Raw genomic sequence first — 18,990 nt, forward strand, 5'->3', positions numbered from 1 at the left:
AACTAAATCAATTCCCAAAAGCTCCTATTTTCAATAACTTCAACATATATGCAGCTTTTGGGAATCCAGACATCTCAAAAGCACATGAATGCTAGATGTGCAAATGTGATTCATGCTCGGTATATCTATATATCTACCATGTACTGCTAATTTAAAATTAGCATTTTCTAAACTAATTACTATTCAAAGCGATAAATCAATTAATACATGAAATACTGGTTTCAATAGTAGGTATTTTAAACTCCTTCAAAGTATAAGGAAAATATCAGCTTCTACGAATTGTAAATCATACAGTTGGTCAATTTTAAGAGGTACAGTCAAATTCAACAGAATGCATTTAGAATTTATAAAATTAATCATAAAATTTAGCCCATTAAAATCTTTACTATGAACATCCATGGTACTATATACCTGGAGCCTTTGTCTTCTACCAATCCCTCTCTTAATGCCTACTATCCTTCCCTCAACACACTCCTCTCCCCACAGCTACCTTGGGAACTCCATGACCCTGGGCTACAGCAAATTAGTCCAACTTGAACCAGCCATACCAGTGTTTCCAGCTGTTAGTTATTATGAATATATCTATTATAAACATTCTGGTAAAAAGTTTTGTGAACATATGTTTTCATTTCTATAGGAAAAGTATCTTCTCCAAACACAAGGAATGATGCTAGAAATTAACAGCTACAACACATGCTACAACATGGATTAATGTTGAAAACATTATGCTAAGTGAAATAAGCCAGTCATAAAAGGACAAATATTGTATGGTTCTATTTAGGAGATACGTAGAATAGTCATATTCATAGAGACAGAGAGTATAACAGAGGTTACCAGGGGCTACAGGAAGGGGATACGGGAAGTTATTGTTAATGGATACAGAATTTCCATTTGGGAAGATAATAAATAGTCCTGAAATGGGTAAAAAAAGGGATGGCTGCAAAATATTGTGAATATACTTAATGCCACTGATTTGTACACTTAAAAATGGTTTTAAAATGGTAAATTTTATCATGATTTAAAAAAAATAAAAACTTTAGGGAAAAGGTTATTATTTGTTGGGCTCCCTAGAACCCAAAAAGTAATAAAGATCTAACATTTACTAAATACCAGGCACTGCATATACTACACCTCACATAGTCTTCACAACAACACTAAAAGATACTTAGTGTCTCTTATCTACCTTTATTAATTATTACCCTTTACCTTCACTTGGCAGTGAGGCATATCAAAATTTAAAATGTACAGCCTGGTAAAAATTAAGAAAACAATGGGCCCTAAAAGGTCATTTTACCTGATAAATACCCAGAGAAGAGAGAAAAAAGAGACATTTAGAATAATCTTTGTAAATAGAAAAGGGGTCAAATAAGAAAACAAAAAGGTAACATAAAGTTCAAGAGCATTTGGAAACCAACTGACACGACAAGCCTTTCAAACATGTTCCAGATCTAATGCCATTCTCACATCCGTAATTTTTATAACATACTGACTCAACAATCAAAGTAAGCAATAATAGAATAGCCCTGCAATTTTGATGTTTAATTAAAAAAGAAAAAAAAAAAACTAACCCAATGCAATCATTCAATAAATGTATTATTATAGGCATTAAGACAGTAAGACTAGATGTATCCTGCCCTCCATCTGATCCTAACAAATGAATGTTTTGAGTCAGGAAAGGCTTTCCTCATGGAAATGACCTTTAGATTGATATTTCAAAGATGTCTAAAAGTGAAGAGGGAATACAGGACAGTAGTTGGTGGGGAGAAGGGAGTGCAGAATCAAGGTGTGTTTCATGAGAAAGGAATTATATTAATTTTATTAATATATTAATTATATTATATTATATTGGTAAGAGTGTTTCACTAAGCTGCTAGTGAGAGCACAGGTGCTGTTTAAGTGTCCTCATAACTTTCTAATTTAAAAGAAAATCTTACGTGAAAAATTTCAAACTTATACAAAATAAACAGAATAGTATAATAAACTCTTACATACCCATTATCCAACTTCAGCAACCATCACCATTACGAAATTCTTGTTTTACCTATACCCTCACTCCTTGCCATCTAACTCAATTTTTATAATTTTAGATAAAATTTACATACATTGGAAACACACTTCTTAACTGTACAATTCTAACAAATACATAAACTCATATAACACACATCTCTATCAAATACTGAACATTTTCATCACATTAGGAAACTCCCTTGTGCCCCCACCCTTGTGCCCCCCCTTCCAAGTCGAGCATCAGCATCCTCCACAACCAAAAGGTAATCATTGTTCACTATTTTTATTTTATTCACCATAGATTAGTTTTGCCTGTTCTAACTTAATAGACTCATACAGTACTCACATTGTATCTACCTATTTTGCTGAGTATGTCTGCAAAATTCATCCATATCATTTTACATACATCAGTAGTTCCTTTTTACTGAGTAGCATTCCATTGTAGAAATATACCAAAATATTTTTTTATCCATTATCCTATTAATTGACATTTGGGTTGCTTCCAGTTGTTAGCGATTATGAATAAATCTACCATAAACCGTCTTTTAAAAAGCTTTTCGTAAACATATGCTTTCATTTCTTTGGGGAAAACACCTAGGAATAGAATTGCTGGATCCAAAGGCAGGTATGAGCTTAAATTTATAAGAAAATGCCAGTGGTTTTCCAAAGTAGCTCTACCATTTTATACTCACACTAGCAATTTATGAGAGTTCTGGGTGTCTTCCTGGAAAATTTGTTGATGACAGTCTTTTTAATTTTAGCCTTTCCAGTTGGTTTTTGTGATTATTACATCAGTTTGCATTTCCCTAATAACTAATGCTCATATCTTTTGTATATATTTTAATTAGGTATTTTTTTTAAAATGAAAGGTGAGGAGCATAATGACACAGGAAATAACAAGAGCAAAAGCTCTAAAGGAAAAGATATGTTGCATTAGGACCAAGAGCCAGCACGGTTACAGCAAAGAGCAAAAAATACAGCAGCATGACAGTCAAATAACATGGATGGGAATTATTATGAGTTCAGATTTTTTATTTATTTATTTATTTATTTTTGGCAGCTGGCCGGTACAGATATCCAAACCCTTGATGTGAGTGTTTATAACATCACACTCTAGCCAACTGAGCTAACCAGCCAGCCAATGAATTCCGAGTTGAACTCATTTTGTTTGAGGTACCACTGTATAAATAAGTGGAATTATAAAATATGCCTGAAATGGGTAAGTAAGTGCTGGAGCAAGAGATATGTAATTCCTTCATAACTAAAAATCAAAGTGGTGGAACTGCCTGGGAGAAAGAACAAAGAAGCCAAGAGGAAGCATCCTAGAACCAAGACTTAAGAAATTTCAATTTTTAATGGCCAAGCAGAAGAAGAGACGCCTGCAAAAAAAGCTGACGATTGGGCCAGCCCTGTGGCGCACTCGGAAGAGTGCAGCGCTTGGGAGCGCAGTGGCACTCCCGCCACGGGTTCGGATCCTATATAGGAATGGCCGGTGCGCTCACTGGCTTGAGCCCAGTTCGGACGACACCAAGCCAAGGGTTGCGATCCCCTTACCGGTCACAAAAAGACACACACAAAAAAGAAGGCTGACGATTAATAAGTCAGAGAGGCAGAATGAAAACAAAAGTTTGAAGAAAAGGTTTTCAACAATGCTAAAAACCTGCTAAAAGGTAGTTATGTGACAAACTATGCTACTCCAAAATTCACATGTTGAAGCCCTAACCTCCGGTACCTCAGAATGTGACTGTACTTGGGGATATGGACTTTAAAGAAGTGAATAAATTCATCATCTGGGCCCCAATCCAATCTGACTGCTATACTTGTAAGGAGAGGAAATCTGTACACACAAAGAAACACCAGGAATGCCTATCTACAGAGGAAAGACCATGTAAGGATACAGCAAAAAGACAGCCCTTCCCAACCAAGGAGAAAGAGTCCTCAGAAGAAACCAAACTTGCCAACCTTGATCTTGGACTTCTAGCCTCCAGATTGTGAGAAAATAAATTCCTGTTGTTTAAGCCACCTAGTCTGGTATGCTATGGCAGCCCTAGCATACTAATAGAGAGGTCACATAAGAGCAAGTCTAAAATTATCCACTTAATTTATTAACACAGAAATCACTGGTATCATTAGCAAATACTATTCTGGTGGAATGAATAAATTGAAGAGGTGAGTCAAAGGTGAGAGAGAGAAACAAATAATGATTTCAAGTATTTGGTTAGGGAAGAAAACAGAAAGGTCAGTAACGTGGTATCTGTGAAGGCTTATTGTTTTTTGTTTTGTTTTGTTCTTTAATAGTGGGAATTGAGCATGTTTAAATATTGATGAGAAAAATCAAGTGTTTAGAAAAAAGCTAAATATACCACAAGAAAAAAAAAATGAACTAATCAACAATATTAGGTACCCCAGAGGCAGAGAAGTAGAAAAAGAAAAAGTAGGAAAGGTAGTGGGCAACTAAGGGTTCCTACCAAGTACTCCTATTTTCACTGGAAAGCAAAAAGAAAAGTCTTCTGAAGAAAGAAAAGGGGCATGGTAGAGGTCTGAGGAGAATGGATGACTGAAACAGTCATGGTGAAGATGAGGAAACCAGTTGACGAGTAATGCAATAGATTTCCACGCAGTATTAGGTAGGGTCCATCTGTAAAGGATGATGATGAATTTATAATTTTAAAAAATATGTCCTTTTGGATAACTTTCTGCTGCAGCAGTCAGGTGGTACGTGAATGGAGGAATCAGATAACTGAGTTAATCCAGAATAGGGATTTTGCCAGGCAAGTAGGACAAATATATGCAAGTAAGGGGAATTTAGGATAAGGCAAGAAGTGGATAAGACTCTCAGTTAACAAGAGATGTGAAAAACAGAAAGCTGATGACTGGAAGAGGCCAAAAAACTGAAAGTAAAAATGAGTTGGTAAAATAGTTTTAGTGGGAATAGTTAATCAAGCAACCTGAAGGATACAAGGTGTTTACATTGATTTTTTACTTGGTGGAACAGTTATTAACATAATTCCCATGAGAGTGAGTAGTAGAGTAGACTGGAGGAGAACATTACCAGATTTAGGGAGATCAGGGAAATAAGACTCAGGACATTGGTGAGGTATCCATACAGATGCTGAAATTATTTAGAATTATTGTAGAACCTGGTACGTACAAGGAAATTTTAAGCAATGTACCACTGTCTTCACAGAATAAGTAGAGTCTACCAGGAAGGCAGTAGATGGTAGCTAAAAGAAGGTCAAGACCAATAAACTAACACTGTTCTAAATGCTTTATACACATTAACTTATACAATAATCTATAAGGTAGGAGATGAGGATACTACTAATGCCAAAGAAACAAACATGAAGTTTTAGGAAACTTATCCAAGGCTGCTCTCTTAAAACAGTATGCTACCAGAAAATGTAAAACATCAAAAACGAGGGTGAGAGGGTTTCAGTACACAAAGAGTCCCCATATAAAGTGAAATTTTAATTAAGAAAATATATATAGTATAAGCTATATTTCCAGTCCCAACAATACAGAAGATCAGATCACCTGAAAAGCCTTCCCACAGAAACTTCACCAAGAAAGAATATATCAAAATCATTCTTTTAAATGTATCTTTTGACTACTATGAAAGAGAAATCTGTAAATATCAGTAAAACATTAGAAAAAACTAGTAACATTGCATGTTTGTAATATTTCTGCCCTACGTATATTGCTAGTTTTAATCTTTATATTTGGCCTTTGTGGGACTCTGCAGGGACAGGAGGTGAGACTTCAGAACTCAGATCCCCCTTCCTCCTCCACACATTAACATACACAAAGCCAAGACTCAGGAAGAGCTGCAATTTTAGTAAAGAGGTCCTAGACAGATAAGTAACACAAGCAAAATAAAAAGGCATAGGCTTGGAAAGCAACAAAAACAATCACTATTTACTGATTATATGATTATCTGCATAGGGCACCCAAGAGAATCTATCATTAGAATTAAGAGTTCAGCAAGGTTGCTGGACTCAATCAGTATACAAATAAATACCGATTTGTTTTTCATACTAATTAGTTTGTAACCACAAGTTACAGAATGTCTTTTTATAAAAGTTCACCATTCACAGTAGTAACAAAAATCAGAGAACCTAAAAATAAATCTAAAGACTTCTGTGAAGAAAACAATGTAACTGTATTGAAAGACATTAAAGAATACCTAAACAGATATACAGACCACAGTCATTTAATAAAAAGATGACAATTACCTCCACTGTAACCTGTAAATTCAATGAGATTCCAATCCCAATCCCAATAGGGTTTGGCATTTGTTTCTTATTAGATTTTCTTTAGGGTGGGGGTGAAATTTGACAAGCTAACCTAAAATTTTCATTAAGACAAGGCATCAAAACTGTTATAATTAACATAATATGATAATGACATGAAAGTAGACAATTCCAACAGGACTACAGTAAAGAACAGACTCTAGAAATAAACTCATGCAGTAAATCTAAAAGTTTTAAGCAAAGTAAAGAAAAAAACAAAAAAACCCACATAGACTAGAAAAGATATTGGCAATACAGATTACCAAAAATATTAATATCCAGATTATAAAAAGAATTGCCACAAATCAATATAAAAGCCAATACCCAACAGAAATTAGCAAAGGACAAAAAGATCCACAGAAGAGACCACAATGACCAAAAACCATTCAAAGATGATCAACTTTACAACAAATCAAAGTAATGAAAATGAAAACTATGCAAATGCATTTCCTATCTTTCAGATAGGCAAAAATTAGTAGCTAGATAAAATTAAATGTTGGTAAAGATGTGGGGAAACATGTTTGTGGGTATAAAGTAGTACCATCACTTTGGACTAAACGTGGCAACTACTGGTAAAGATGAAATAGTACCTAGACCCCTGTGATCCAGCAACTTATGTACAAGCATTACAATATTATTTGCCAAAAGGCATAACCTAATTATCTCTTAGTATGAAACTGAGCTTTACTCAACATGGAAAACTAAACAGCCCTTAAAAGGAATGAACTAAACCTACATGTGTCAACCTGAATACATGTAGAAAACAATTTTGCATGAAAAATTTTCAAGTCATCTTTTATGAAAACGTTTTATTCATACAAAAACAACAGGGGAATGATCATATGTACTTTAGATAATGGGTACTTCTGAAGGAGAGAGGGAAGTATGGGTGTGGGGGGGAACTTTAAAAGAACAGAAAAGCAAATAAGGCAAAAGTTTAACATCTGCTTGACCTTGAGGTTGGGTACACAGGTGTCTGTTATATTACTTTCTGTACTTTTTTGCATGTTTTGATTATTTCATAATTTACACAAAATTTTAAAAGAGATGAAAATAAGCTTTCCAAAGTGTATAATAAAAGAAATTAGGAAATAAAGAGAGAAATAGGAAGCTTTTTGTCAAGGCAAAAATTATAAAACATTATAAAGATAGTAATTCAGAAGATATGGCCACCTACTAATGAAACCTACTGGGAGGTAAGTCTCAGACTCCTTGAGGAAGATGGAAATTAGGCCTCATGGCTAAACAATTTGTCTCACTATGTCTAAGGTAAACTAAGGTAAACTAATGATCTCAGCTCTCTCACCCTGGCATCAGTGTGATTCTCATCACTACACATTCTGAGGACAACTGTGCAGATCCTTGATTCCGGTAGGAGCAAGTCATTTGGCTAGATAATGGAAAGCATATAAAGAGGTATATTATCAGTTTTCAGAGAACTTATCATTTAGAGTAAGAGGTAAGATGCACACAGAAAGAAAAGAAAACTAACAATTACTGCCTAAATGAGTGCTACTGGAATTTAGAGGAAGAAAAGAATCCATCAGGCTGTTAGAATGGTATAAGAAAGGTTTCACAACAGCAGTGGAGCTCAAGCTGAGCAGTAAAGGATGAGAAGCAATTCAAAAGGTACAAAAATTGCCATTCTAGGTGAGAAAAAATGGTAACAAAGAAATGTAGAAAAGTGCTTGGCAATTTTTAGATCTTAATTAGAAAAATGAAATACTTTGACAATAAACAATCTTTAAAATTAAAAAATCATACTGGGTATATACCCAGAGGAATGGAAATCTCATGTAGAAGGGATACCTGTACTCCCATGTTTATTGCAGCATTATTTACAATAGCAAAGAGTTTGAACCAGGCTAAATGCCCACCATCGGCTGAGTGGATAAGGAAAATGTGGTATATCTACACGATGGAATATTACTCTGCTATATATTAAAAAAAAAAAAAAAAAAGGGATACCTGTACTCCCATGTTTATTGCAGCATTATTTACAATAGCAAAGAGTCTGAACCAGGCTAAATGCCCACCATCAGATGAATGGATAAGGAAAATGTGGTATATCTACACGATGGAATACTACTCTGCTATATAAAAAAAAAAAAAAAAAAAATACTACCATCCACTGCAACATGGATGGACTTAGAGAAAATTATATTAAGTGAAACAAGCCAGGCACAGAAAGAGAAATACCACATGTTCTCACTTATTTGTGGGAACGAATAAAAATAAGTAAATAAATATACAAACAAATAAATGGGCATGGAAAAAAAAAAGACAACAATCTCAACAATTCCTTGAATTTCTTAAGACGAATGAACAAATATGATGTTGATGGTGGGGAGGGGTGGGGGGAAAGGAAGAATTGGTAAAGGGACATGAAAATGAACTACATTGTATATTGATAAATTAAAATAAAAAATAAAAAAAATAATAATAAAATTAGAAAATCAGAAAGAGTTCTAAGTTGCAGACAAGAGAACCTAATTCAGGTCGTTTCAACAGAAAAGGAATTTATTAAGATATATGAGGGTACTTCAAAAGTTCACAAAAGAGTCATACTATATATTAATTCTATTTTTCTGTGAATTTTTTGAAGTACCCTTGTATTAGGTGATTCAAAGAATTCTCCTCAGAGAGCTGAAGAATCAGCTTGGGGGTATGCAGCCACAAAAAATACCTAAGTCTCACCACCAAATTTTTCCCATTTTGGAGCCCTGGCACCATGAAAACTGAGCTTAGGACAATAAGGCTCACTGCTACCTCTAAAAAGCTCAGTGGCTCACCACCCAACATCCTCATTAGGAAGCAACTCCAAGCAAGAGCTATTACCTCACATTTCTTCTGAATTCATGCCTTACACAGATGCATCTGATCAATAAAGCCTGGGTCACATGCCTGTGTCCTAGCTGGGATGCCAGGAAATTGAGTTCTACCTTCTATAAGAGCCCTAACATGCAAATTGCTCCAACACTGAGCAGCCACATATACAGACCAAGTCTTGGCTATCAAACAACATACACATTTATTCCAAACTTCAAGCTCCAAACAAGATTCTCAAGCCTGACAGATTATAACTAAGCCTTGTACAAAGAAAACCCTCTGTGTTCCTCATAAAGAGATGAGAACCAGAGTCTCATCAGTTATTACAAACAGCTCCAATACCATAAACTCTGGGGTTATGTCCCCTTCCTGTTTTCTTCCACAACCAATGAATTAAACTGCAAAGCAGGGGTGTGGAATTGGAAAAAAAGGAAGGGAAAAAAATTTTTTTAACATATGAACACATGAAGAAGAACTTAACAGATTCTCCAGATCTGACTCAGTTCTAGGAACTGTGTGAAGGACTTCACTCACTCTTATGGTAGTTTAAGTCAGGCCTACACTTGTGAGACATAAAATTTTTTGTTTATGTAGATCAAATAGGTCCTTAATGAATTGCCCATACATTTTAGATTTACGGATCCCATAATCACTTAGCCACAGCCAAAAAGAAGAATTCAGCTCAGTGCATCTCTGATCATTATGCCTGTCACGCTACCGTAAGGAAATGATGCCCACACCTTGCCTATGATAGTACTACCCTAGAATCCCACCATCCCCCCAGAAATCAAAAAGACTATTTCAATGGAAGTACCTCCTCCCACCTACAGACAACAGCAATTATACTACTTTTCATACATGCTGGCACTACCCTCAAAGTATTCATTACTTTGGTGAATAAAATGTCTTCTGGGAAGGTAGCAGACTACGTGCCCAGGGCGTGTTCCTCCTGCAGAAGAATGAAATGGGTCCCCACCACTGTAATCGCAGGAGCCATTGTCCAGTCCAAGAAACATCACCTATCACAGAGCAGCTCCCCACAGGAGTAGAAGTCCTGCAAGTGGCCCATCAGTGCAGCACAGACACAGCAGAGGAGAGGGACGAGGCTACAACAACCACCACCAAGAACACTGCAGACGTGAGGGAGATGGCTGAAGCAGCATGGCTGCTGTGGACACAAAGTAACCTCGCTGCCGCTGTGGACACTGAAGATATGAGGGATGCAGTTTCAGTCACTGGTGCCACTGCTGCCCCCACAAGGTAATCATGCTCCTACTGTGGACACTGCAGACGTGAGGGAGGTAGGTACAGCTGCCTGCGCCGCTGCTGCACCACAAGGCAACCCCACTGCCACCAAGGACACTGCAGACATGAGAAAGACTGTTGCAACCACCTGCACCACTGCTGCTGCCACAAATTAACCCCTCTACCACTGTGGACACAGCAGAGGAGAGGGAGGCAGTTGCAGCCACCAGCGCTGCTACCACCACCATGAGCTAACCACGCTGTCACTGCAGAAACGAGGGAGGCAGTTGCAGCCACCAGCACTGCTGCTACCACCACAAGGTAACCGGGCTGCCACCAAGGACACCACAGACACCAGGAAGGCAATTGTAGCCAACACCACCAGCTAACCCTGCTGCCGCGGCAGACATTGTAGCTGCACAGGTCACTGCTGCAGACACTGCAATCAAGTGGGTGGCTATGCAACTGCCACTGCTGCAAATTGGGATCCCATAATCATTTAGCCACAGCCAAAAGGAAGAATTAAGGTCAGTGCATCTCTGATCAACATGCCTGTCATGCTACCTTAGGGAAATGATGCCCACGCCTTGCCTCTGGCCACCTCTGGTGCTGCCAGGCAGCCACCATCATCATGAGAGTAGCCTGCCACTACTAGAGCCATTGCTGCCATGAAGGTAGCCCTGCAAAGCCATCGCAAGACACCACTGCTGAAAGGGCAGCCTGCTACCACAGCAGCAACCATAGCAGTCACCGTTGCTGTACAAGTGGACTGCCAACCGCTCACCTACATTGACACAAGGAGGGTCAACAGCAGAGTCCAGAGAAGGAAAGTAACAAAAGAAGCAACTGCTCTCTCAGAGGACCAGACATCAACATAGAGACACTAGAAATATGAAAAAACAAGAAAATTTGAGTCCACCAAAGGAATATAATAAGTCTCAAGTACCAGAACTCATAGAGCAAAAAACCCTTCAAATGACTGAAAAGGAATTCCAAGTAAAAATCTTAAAGGAATTCAATGAGATACAAGAAGACACAGTGAGACAACACAATGAACTGAGCAGAAATATCCAGGATGTGAAGAAGGAAATTTACAACAGATACCACAGATATACAATCATTAGAGACTATTATAAAAAACTACGTCAACTTTGGAAACCTGGAGGAAATGGACAAATTTCTAGACACACACAAACTACCAAGACTGAACCAAGAAGACACAGAAAACCTGAACAGACCAATAACAAACAACAAGATTGAAGCAGTGATTAGCAGTCTTCCAACAAAGAAAAGCCCAGGACTGGATGGCTTTACTGCTGAATTCTACAAAACCTTTAAAGACAAATTAATACCAATTCTCTTCAAACTATTCCAAATTGAAACAGAGGTCTTTCTCTCAAACTCATTCTATGAGGCCAACATCACCTTGATACCAAAATCAGACAAAGATACAACAAAAAAAGAAAACTATAGGCCAATATCTTTGATGAACATAGACACAAAAATCCTCAATAAAATATAAGCAAATAGAATACTGCAACACATTAGAAAAATTATACACCACAATCAAGTGGGATTCATCCAAGGGATACAAGCATGGCTCAACATACACAAGTCAATAAATGTGATACACCACATCAATAAAATCAAGGACAAAAAAACATATGATTATCTCAACAGACGGAGACAAAGCACTTGCCAAAATTCAGTATCCTTCATGACAAAGACTCTCAGCAAATTAGGTATAGAAGTAAAGAATCTCAATATGAAAAAAGCCGTATACAACAAACCCACTATTAATATCATCCTAAATGGAACAAGAACAGGAACAAGACAAGGATGCCCATTCTCACCACTCCTATTTAACATAGCACTGCAAGTACTAGCCAAGGAAATCAGGCAAGAGAAAGAAACAAAAAGCATCCAGACTGGAAAAGACAAAGTCAAATTGTCCCTGTTTACAGATGACATGATCCTATATATAGAAAAGCTTAAAGACTCTACCAAAAAACTCCTAAAGTTGATAAACAATTTCAGTAAAGTTGCAGGATACAAAATCAACACACAAAAATTAGTAGTGTTTTTCTACTCCAACAATGAAGTAGCAGAAAAAGAAATCAAGAAAGCTAGCTCATTTACAATAGTCACCAAAAAATAAAATAGCTAGAAATTAACTTAACCAAGGAGGTGAAAGATCTCTACAATGAGAACTACAAATCGCCGTTGAGAGAAATTAAAGAGGGCACAAAAAGATAGAAAGACATTCCATGTTCTTGGATTGAAAAATATCCATACTAACCAAAGCGATCTACAGATTCAATGCAATCCCCCCCAAAATACCAATGACATTCTTCACAGAAATAGAAAAAAAAAAAAAAAAAATCCTAACATTCATATGGAACTAAAGACCCTGAATAGCCAAAGCAATCCTGTGCAAAAATAAACAAATAAAGCTGGAGGGATAACACTACCTGACTCCAAGTTACACTACAAAGCTATAGTAACCAAAACAGCATGGAACTACTATAAAAACAGACACACGGACCAAAGGAACAGAATAGAGAATCCAAAAATCAACCCATATACTTATAGCCAAATTATCTTCCACAAAAGCACCAAGAAAATACATTGGGGAAAAGACTGCCTCTTCAGTAAATGGTGCTCGCAGAACTGGACATCCATAAGTCGAAGAATGAAACTAGACTTGTACCTCTCACCAATACCAAAATCAACTCAAAATGGATTAAAGGCTTATTAAGACCTAAAACTATAAAACTCCTAAAAGAAAACATAGGAAGAACACTTCAGGAAGTAGTAATGGGAAAAGATTTTATGAATATGACCCCCAAAGTACAGGCAATAAAAGGAAAAATAAACAGATGGGACTGTATCAAACTAAAAAAGCTTCTGCACAGCATAAGAAACAATTAACAGAGCAAAAAGACAACCTACAGAGTGGGAGAAAATATTTGCAAACTATGCATCTGACAAAGGATTAATATCCAGAATATACAAGGAACTCCATTTAACAGCAAAAAAGAAATAACCCAATTTTAAAAATGGGCAAAGATATACAAATGACCGACAGACACATGAAAAATGCTCAACTTCACTATCAGGGAAATACAAATCAAAACCACACTGAGATATCATCTCACAACAATCAGATTGGCCATTATCAGACAGAATAACAAATGCTGGCAAAGATGAGGAGAAAGGTGAACCCTCCTACATTGCTGGTGGGACTGTGAATTGGTACAGCCATGATGAAGAACGATATGGAGGTCCCTCAAACAATTACAGATAGAACTGCCATACAAGCCAACAATTCAGGGGTATATACCCAAAGGAATGGAAATCAACATGTCAAAGGGGTATCTGCACTCCCATGTTTACCACAGGTCTATTTACAATAACCAAGAGTTGGAACCAACCTAAATGTCCATCATCAATCAACTGGATAAGGAAAATGTGGTATATTTACACAATGGAATACTTACTCTGCCATAAAAAGGACTGAAATACTGCCATTTGCAGCAACATGCATGAACTTAGAGGAAGTTATATTAAGTGAAATAAGCCAGGCACAGAAAGAGAAATACAGCACATGCTAAAAAAATTAATTAATTAGTAAAAAAGAAAGAAAAAACATACAATAGTCACATGACACATTGAACTTTCAAAAGGAGAGAACAGAACTGACGTTACCAGAGGTGGGAAAGGGGGAGGGGGAGGAGATATGGGAGGCACAAAAAAGGAGGTAAAGGGCCACAAAAAAATGATTACATTGTATTAAACTGAATATACTAATTATCCTGATTTAAGCATCACATATTGCAGCTGATATTCAGCTATGTACCCCACAGATCTGCACAATCAACTATATTTCAATTAAAAAAAAAAGAAAAGTGTCTTCTGGGCCTCTTATTAGAAAGACAATACTGGTGAGCAAATAGCAGAGGTGGGTGAATGGTCACAGTGATAAATCCACTCCATCAGTCCTATTTTCCTTTATCTTTTGACTTTTTCCTCTACATTATATCATGAGCTTTTATGCATTCAACCTCATCTAGTATAGGATAATGCTGAGACTAATCAAAGGAGCAAACAATTAGAATGACTCTTACATACTTGAATTTGAACACTGAATCCAGAATCTCTTGGTAACTGCACCATCCCAATACATTCAGCCAAATGCAAATGTATGTTTCTTTCTCCTTCTCCCTCTCCCTCCCTCTTCACTCCTCTGTTTCACTCTTTCTCTCTCTCATCATCAGAACTCTTTTCTACACATATTCCTCAAGTTTTTGCTGATATGTTGGCAAAAATGTAAGAGAAAAAAACCTTTTATATATAATCCTTTTCTTCTCACTTTGACTATGCAAAGATACAGCATGATATAATCTGACTCCAGTTATAGGTTTGGAAACAGTGAGGATCGTAGGAAGGGATATGAGGAAACCGACTTCCCCTTGAATGATAACTATCACAAGCAAGGTTGTTATAGGTCTCCAAAGAATACAGGGAAGGAGGGTTTCTGCCAGCAAGAGAAACTCATGGAGTTCAAAAATCTGAAGTACTATGTGTTCATGGTTCCCCCTATAAAGAAATTTATTCAAAAAACAATTAGCAGCCATAAATATCACATGTCCAGTTTAAAAAGCGGGTATTCATATATTGCAAATCTATATCCTCAAATTTTCTTAGACAACATAAGATTTTTCTATTTGCTTATTTTGTTACCAAGCATTCAGTTAGTATTACTCATTACAACTCATACACACTAATATCAGGCAGCACCGTGATACTCAAATTAAAGAACAATTGAATTTATGACTCTAGAGGGCAGCATTTCTCACAGGATAGACAAGTTAGACTTAAAAAGAAATCTCAGTGTCCAAGAAATTTAAGAAATGCAAGATAAGCATTAAAATTAAAGGGATAAAGGGAACAAAATTCTATTCCCACTTGGGGTGAGGATAAGAAGCAAGGACAACGGAAGAAAAGGAATGGAAGATAAGCTTTAAAGTTTCTTGTACGATTTCTCAGAGCAATTAACATACTAATGTACATTGTGAATCTTTAATAGACCATTATTACAGTATACAAGGGTACTTCCAACAGTTTGTGGAAAAATAAAAATATAACACAAATCTTTCCACAAACTTTTTGAAAACACCACATACAGTGTTTCTTCAAACTTGATCACAGAACCCTTTCTTCAAGGACCATCTGTAGTGACTAGTTCTACAGAATGCCTCTTGGAAACAGTCTAGTGGACAAATTCTCTCAAGACAATTTTCACCTCCTCTTTATTCATGAATGTAATCTTCTGATTTTTAAAATTCTTTAGACATCTCCCTGTATTCACAGATCATAACTGAGAATGAAACAAAACCAGCAATAGCATTCATTTATTTCTGTAGAAGTCAGAAACATGGAAAACTTACTGCCTAGATTGCTCAAAGGATAACAGCAAAGTAATGAAAGAAAAAAAGATTGGTACTATGAGTAGTTGAAATAGACCTACTCCTAGCTTTAAAACTACATAGGAGTTGAAAGATGCTTAATAAAATACTGTTTATTTATTCAAACTCAGAATATTAAATATCTGAGATCTATTAACAATCTTTCTACAATCCATGTCAACTGAAATTAATTGTGCTAATCTAAAGATTTGTCATAAACCTGATGAGACCTCTATAGGTGTCTATAGATGAAATGTTCTTTATTTTTTTACTTGAGAGAGAGCTATTAAACAAAATTACTTTTGTTGTTGTTGTTTGTTTTTTCACTCAAATGATGAAAAAATTTCTAGAAAATAGAAGAATTTCCACTCTCCAAGTATTTCAATAACAGGGAGGTGGAGCCATGATTTCAAATAGAATAAAAGGGGTCTTCAAAAAATTTATGGAATGATTCCTATTGTCTTTTAATTCTGGTTTTCCAGGAACTTTTTGAAGTACCCTTGCATTTGTTCAAATGATTTTTTGATTACCAAATATCCTTTTACCCATTAACAATGTTTGAAATTTTTTCTATTTAAAAGAAAATGCAAGTAGTTCTAATCTGCTCTTTCCAGGGTTCTTGATTCAGAAGTCCTCTTGGTACTTCTCCTGTGACATTAGCCTTGTCAAAAATTACTATAATCTCTTGTCTCAAGTAACCAAAATGCTCTAAACAAGAACATAACCAACTCTCAAAGGTTTAATGTCCAATACATTAACTATTAGCCACACGTAACTAGTGACCACTTGAAATGTGGCTAGTGTCACTGGGAAATTGAGTTTTTACTTTTATTAAATAGCAATGAATTCAATTTAAATTTAAAAGCTGGAACAGTGTAAAATGTCTTTCCATTAAAGAAAATTTTATTATTTTGGTAGTACTACATTTCATTGTAACCACTGCACTGCATATTATATTGCACATGTTGGACTACAGCAAGGTATTTCTAGTATTAAACATAAAAATAATAGGATCTAGTCAATAACAATTAACTAATTCAGTTGGAATGAATTTTTTTTCTACACACCAATGTAACACTGTAATGTAGTTACTTGAATTTTTTTTATACATAACACAAGTTGCAGTGATGCCTATGTAAATCACAACCAGTAATTACTGATTGTGACTGTAAATCACAATCAGTAAATTAAAAAGTGAAATGCTATTTTTTAATTTTTACTTTATTTGGGGGCTGTCCAGTTAGGTCAGTTGGTTAGGGTGTGGAGTTATAACACCAAGGTCAAGGGTTTGGATCCCCATACTGGCCAGCCACAAAAAATTATTTTTTTCATATATTTTGAATATGATTAAATTATTTTTTTACTTTAAAAACAAATGGACCGGAGTCCTCCTCTCCAAAATGACAAAGAAAAGACGGAACAACGGTCGTGCCAAAAAAGGCCGCAGCCATGTGCAGCCTATTCGCTGCACGAACTGCGCTCGATGCGTGCCCAAGGACAAGGCCATTAAGAAGTTCGTCATTCGAAACATAGTAGAGGCCGCAGCCGTCAGGGACATTTCCGAAGCGAGTGTCTTCGATGCCTATGTGCTTCCCAAGCTGTATGTGAAGCTACATTACTGTGTGAGTTGTGCCATTCACAGCAAGGTTGTCAGGAATCTATCTCGTGAAGCCCGGAAGGACGGAACACCTCCACCACGATTTAGACCTGCCGGTGCTGCCCCACGACCTCCACCAAAGCCCATGTAAGGAGATGAATTCATAAGGACTAAAGAAAAACTATTCTCTGGAAAAAAATAAAATGGAAATTATACTAAAAAAAAAAAAAAAAAAATAGACCAAAAAAATAAAGAAAAAAAGAATGGACACATTTTTAAAATTGAAAAGAAGGCATTGTACCCATACAGAATCGAGTAGAGAAAAAGAAGCTGGTACTCCCACCAGAACGTTAAGTAAAAAGAAGGGAAGAAGGCTATGTCACAAATTTTACAATGACTGACAATTACAATTAGCTATGGCAGAGCAAAATTGAAAGCTGTTTCATGTGTAAAAAAGTTTTAAAAATAATAAAGTGTACTCATTAAGAGAAATTTCAACAAATGCATAGTGAATTTTATAAGAAGTTTCTTCTCTACAGTCAGAGGAAAAGCAACAAAATTAGTCACCTGATATCAGAATTAAATGTCCAACAAACACTTTTAACAGATCAAGGCTTATAACTCTGGTCAGCTATAAAATAGCTTAGATTTTTGCAACTTAGATTTTAGTCCCCGGCGGGGAGAGGGAGACAGATAAAGAGACAGCAAAAAACATTATTTCAATTATAGAAATTGTGTTAGTAAATTATGAGAAATACTAAAAGGATGTTTCACAAAAACTGATCTTCTGTTAAGCCACCAAACAACTGCCCATCATATGGAATATCTTTCTAATGCTATTAAACCAAAATCAACAGATTCAAATTTTGAAAAATTACCACTTTCTTTTAGCTTTAGAAGAGCCATGTGATACAAGAGACACTGCCCAATTAAAACTTTAGGTACATTTCTTTGAAAGAACTTCCAAATTTAAGAAAAGTTGTCAATGTATAGATCTTAAAAAATCAAAATAGTGGCAAAGATTTTTTTTAATCCTTTACCTCTGCCAAAGAATTACAGCTGCTATCACAACAGACAGTTCCAGCTACTTTAGGAAGTTTAAAAGCAGAAACCGATGTTTTTCTTACTGCTTTATTATACCATAAATACACAATGAAAATATCCGTGCTCAGCTTTATGAAGTAAACTATGAGAAGCACCATGGATAGAGTTGTTAAAATCATTCTGTATGTATGTACATGCCAATGAGATGAATCGTAGCCAGTTTATGGGAATATTGAAAAAATAGAAGACTGTACATTTAAAGATCTTGTGTTCTTTGCTCATAGGTTGAGTAGAAGTTCACAAAGATTTACTCTACTTTTAACTCTGTTTCAAAGAATATTTTTTAATATTCAATAATCAAAGGCAAAAATCGAAGTATTCTGTATGTTTTTTATGTCTCACTGCATATGAACAAGCTTAATTTGAAGCAGCAAAGAAAAGAAAAGTTTCTTCATGACCCGGCTACACAAGTATGAGAATTTATGTTGAAATTTAAAGTTTTCATAACACA

At 36.0% G+C, this 18,990-nt stretch overlaps 2 protein-coding genes across 2 annotated transcripts in view; one reads left to right on the forward strand and one right to left on the reverse strand.

The window, feature by feature from the left end:
- The window catches only part of FBXW7 (F-box and WD repeat domain containing 7), a 228,258-nt gene that overhangs the window by 183,681 nt on the left and 25,587 nt on the right, over positions 1–18,990 (reverse strand). The window lies entirely within an intron of this gene.
- On the forward strand, positions 17,228–17,664 carry LOC134386361 (small ribosomal subunit protein eS26-like). Its single transcript, XM_063108487.1, has one exon. It carries the CDS (start codon positions 17,239–17,241, stop codon positions 17,584–17,586), a length of 348 nt encoding a protein of 115 aa, XP_062964557.1. The 5' UTR covers positions 17,228–17,238; the 3' UTR covers positions 17,587–17,664.

The sequence above is a fragment of the Cynocephalus volans genome, chromosome 9 (assembly GCF_027409185.1).
Source record: "Cynocephalus volans isolate mCynVol1 chromosome 9, mCynVol1.pri, whole genome shotgun sequence".
Lineage (NCBI taxonomy): Eukaryota > Metazoa > Chordata > Mammalia > Dermoptera > Cynocephalidae > Cynocephalus > Cynocephalus volans.

Excerpts from the sequence above, each read along its gene's own strand:
- LOC134386361 (XM_063108487.1), top strand. The coding sequence starts at position 17,239 with ATGACAAAGAAAAGACGGAACAACGGTCGTGCCAAAAAAGGCCGCAGC.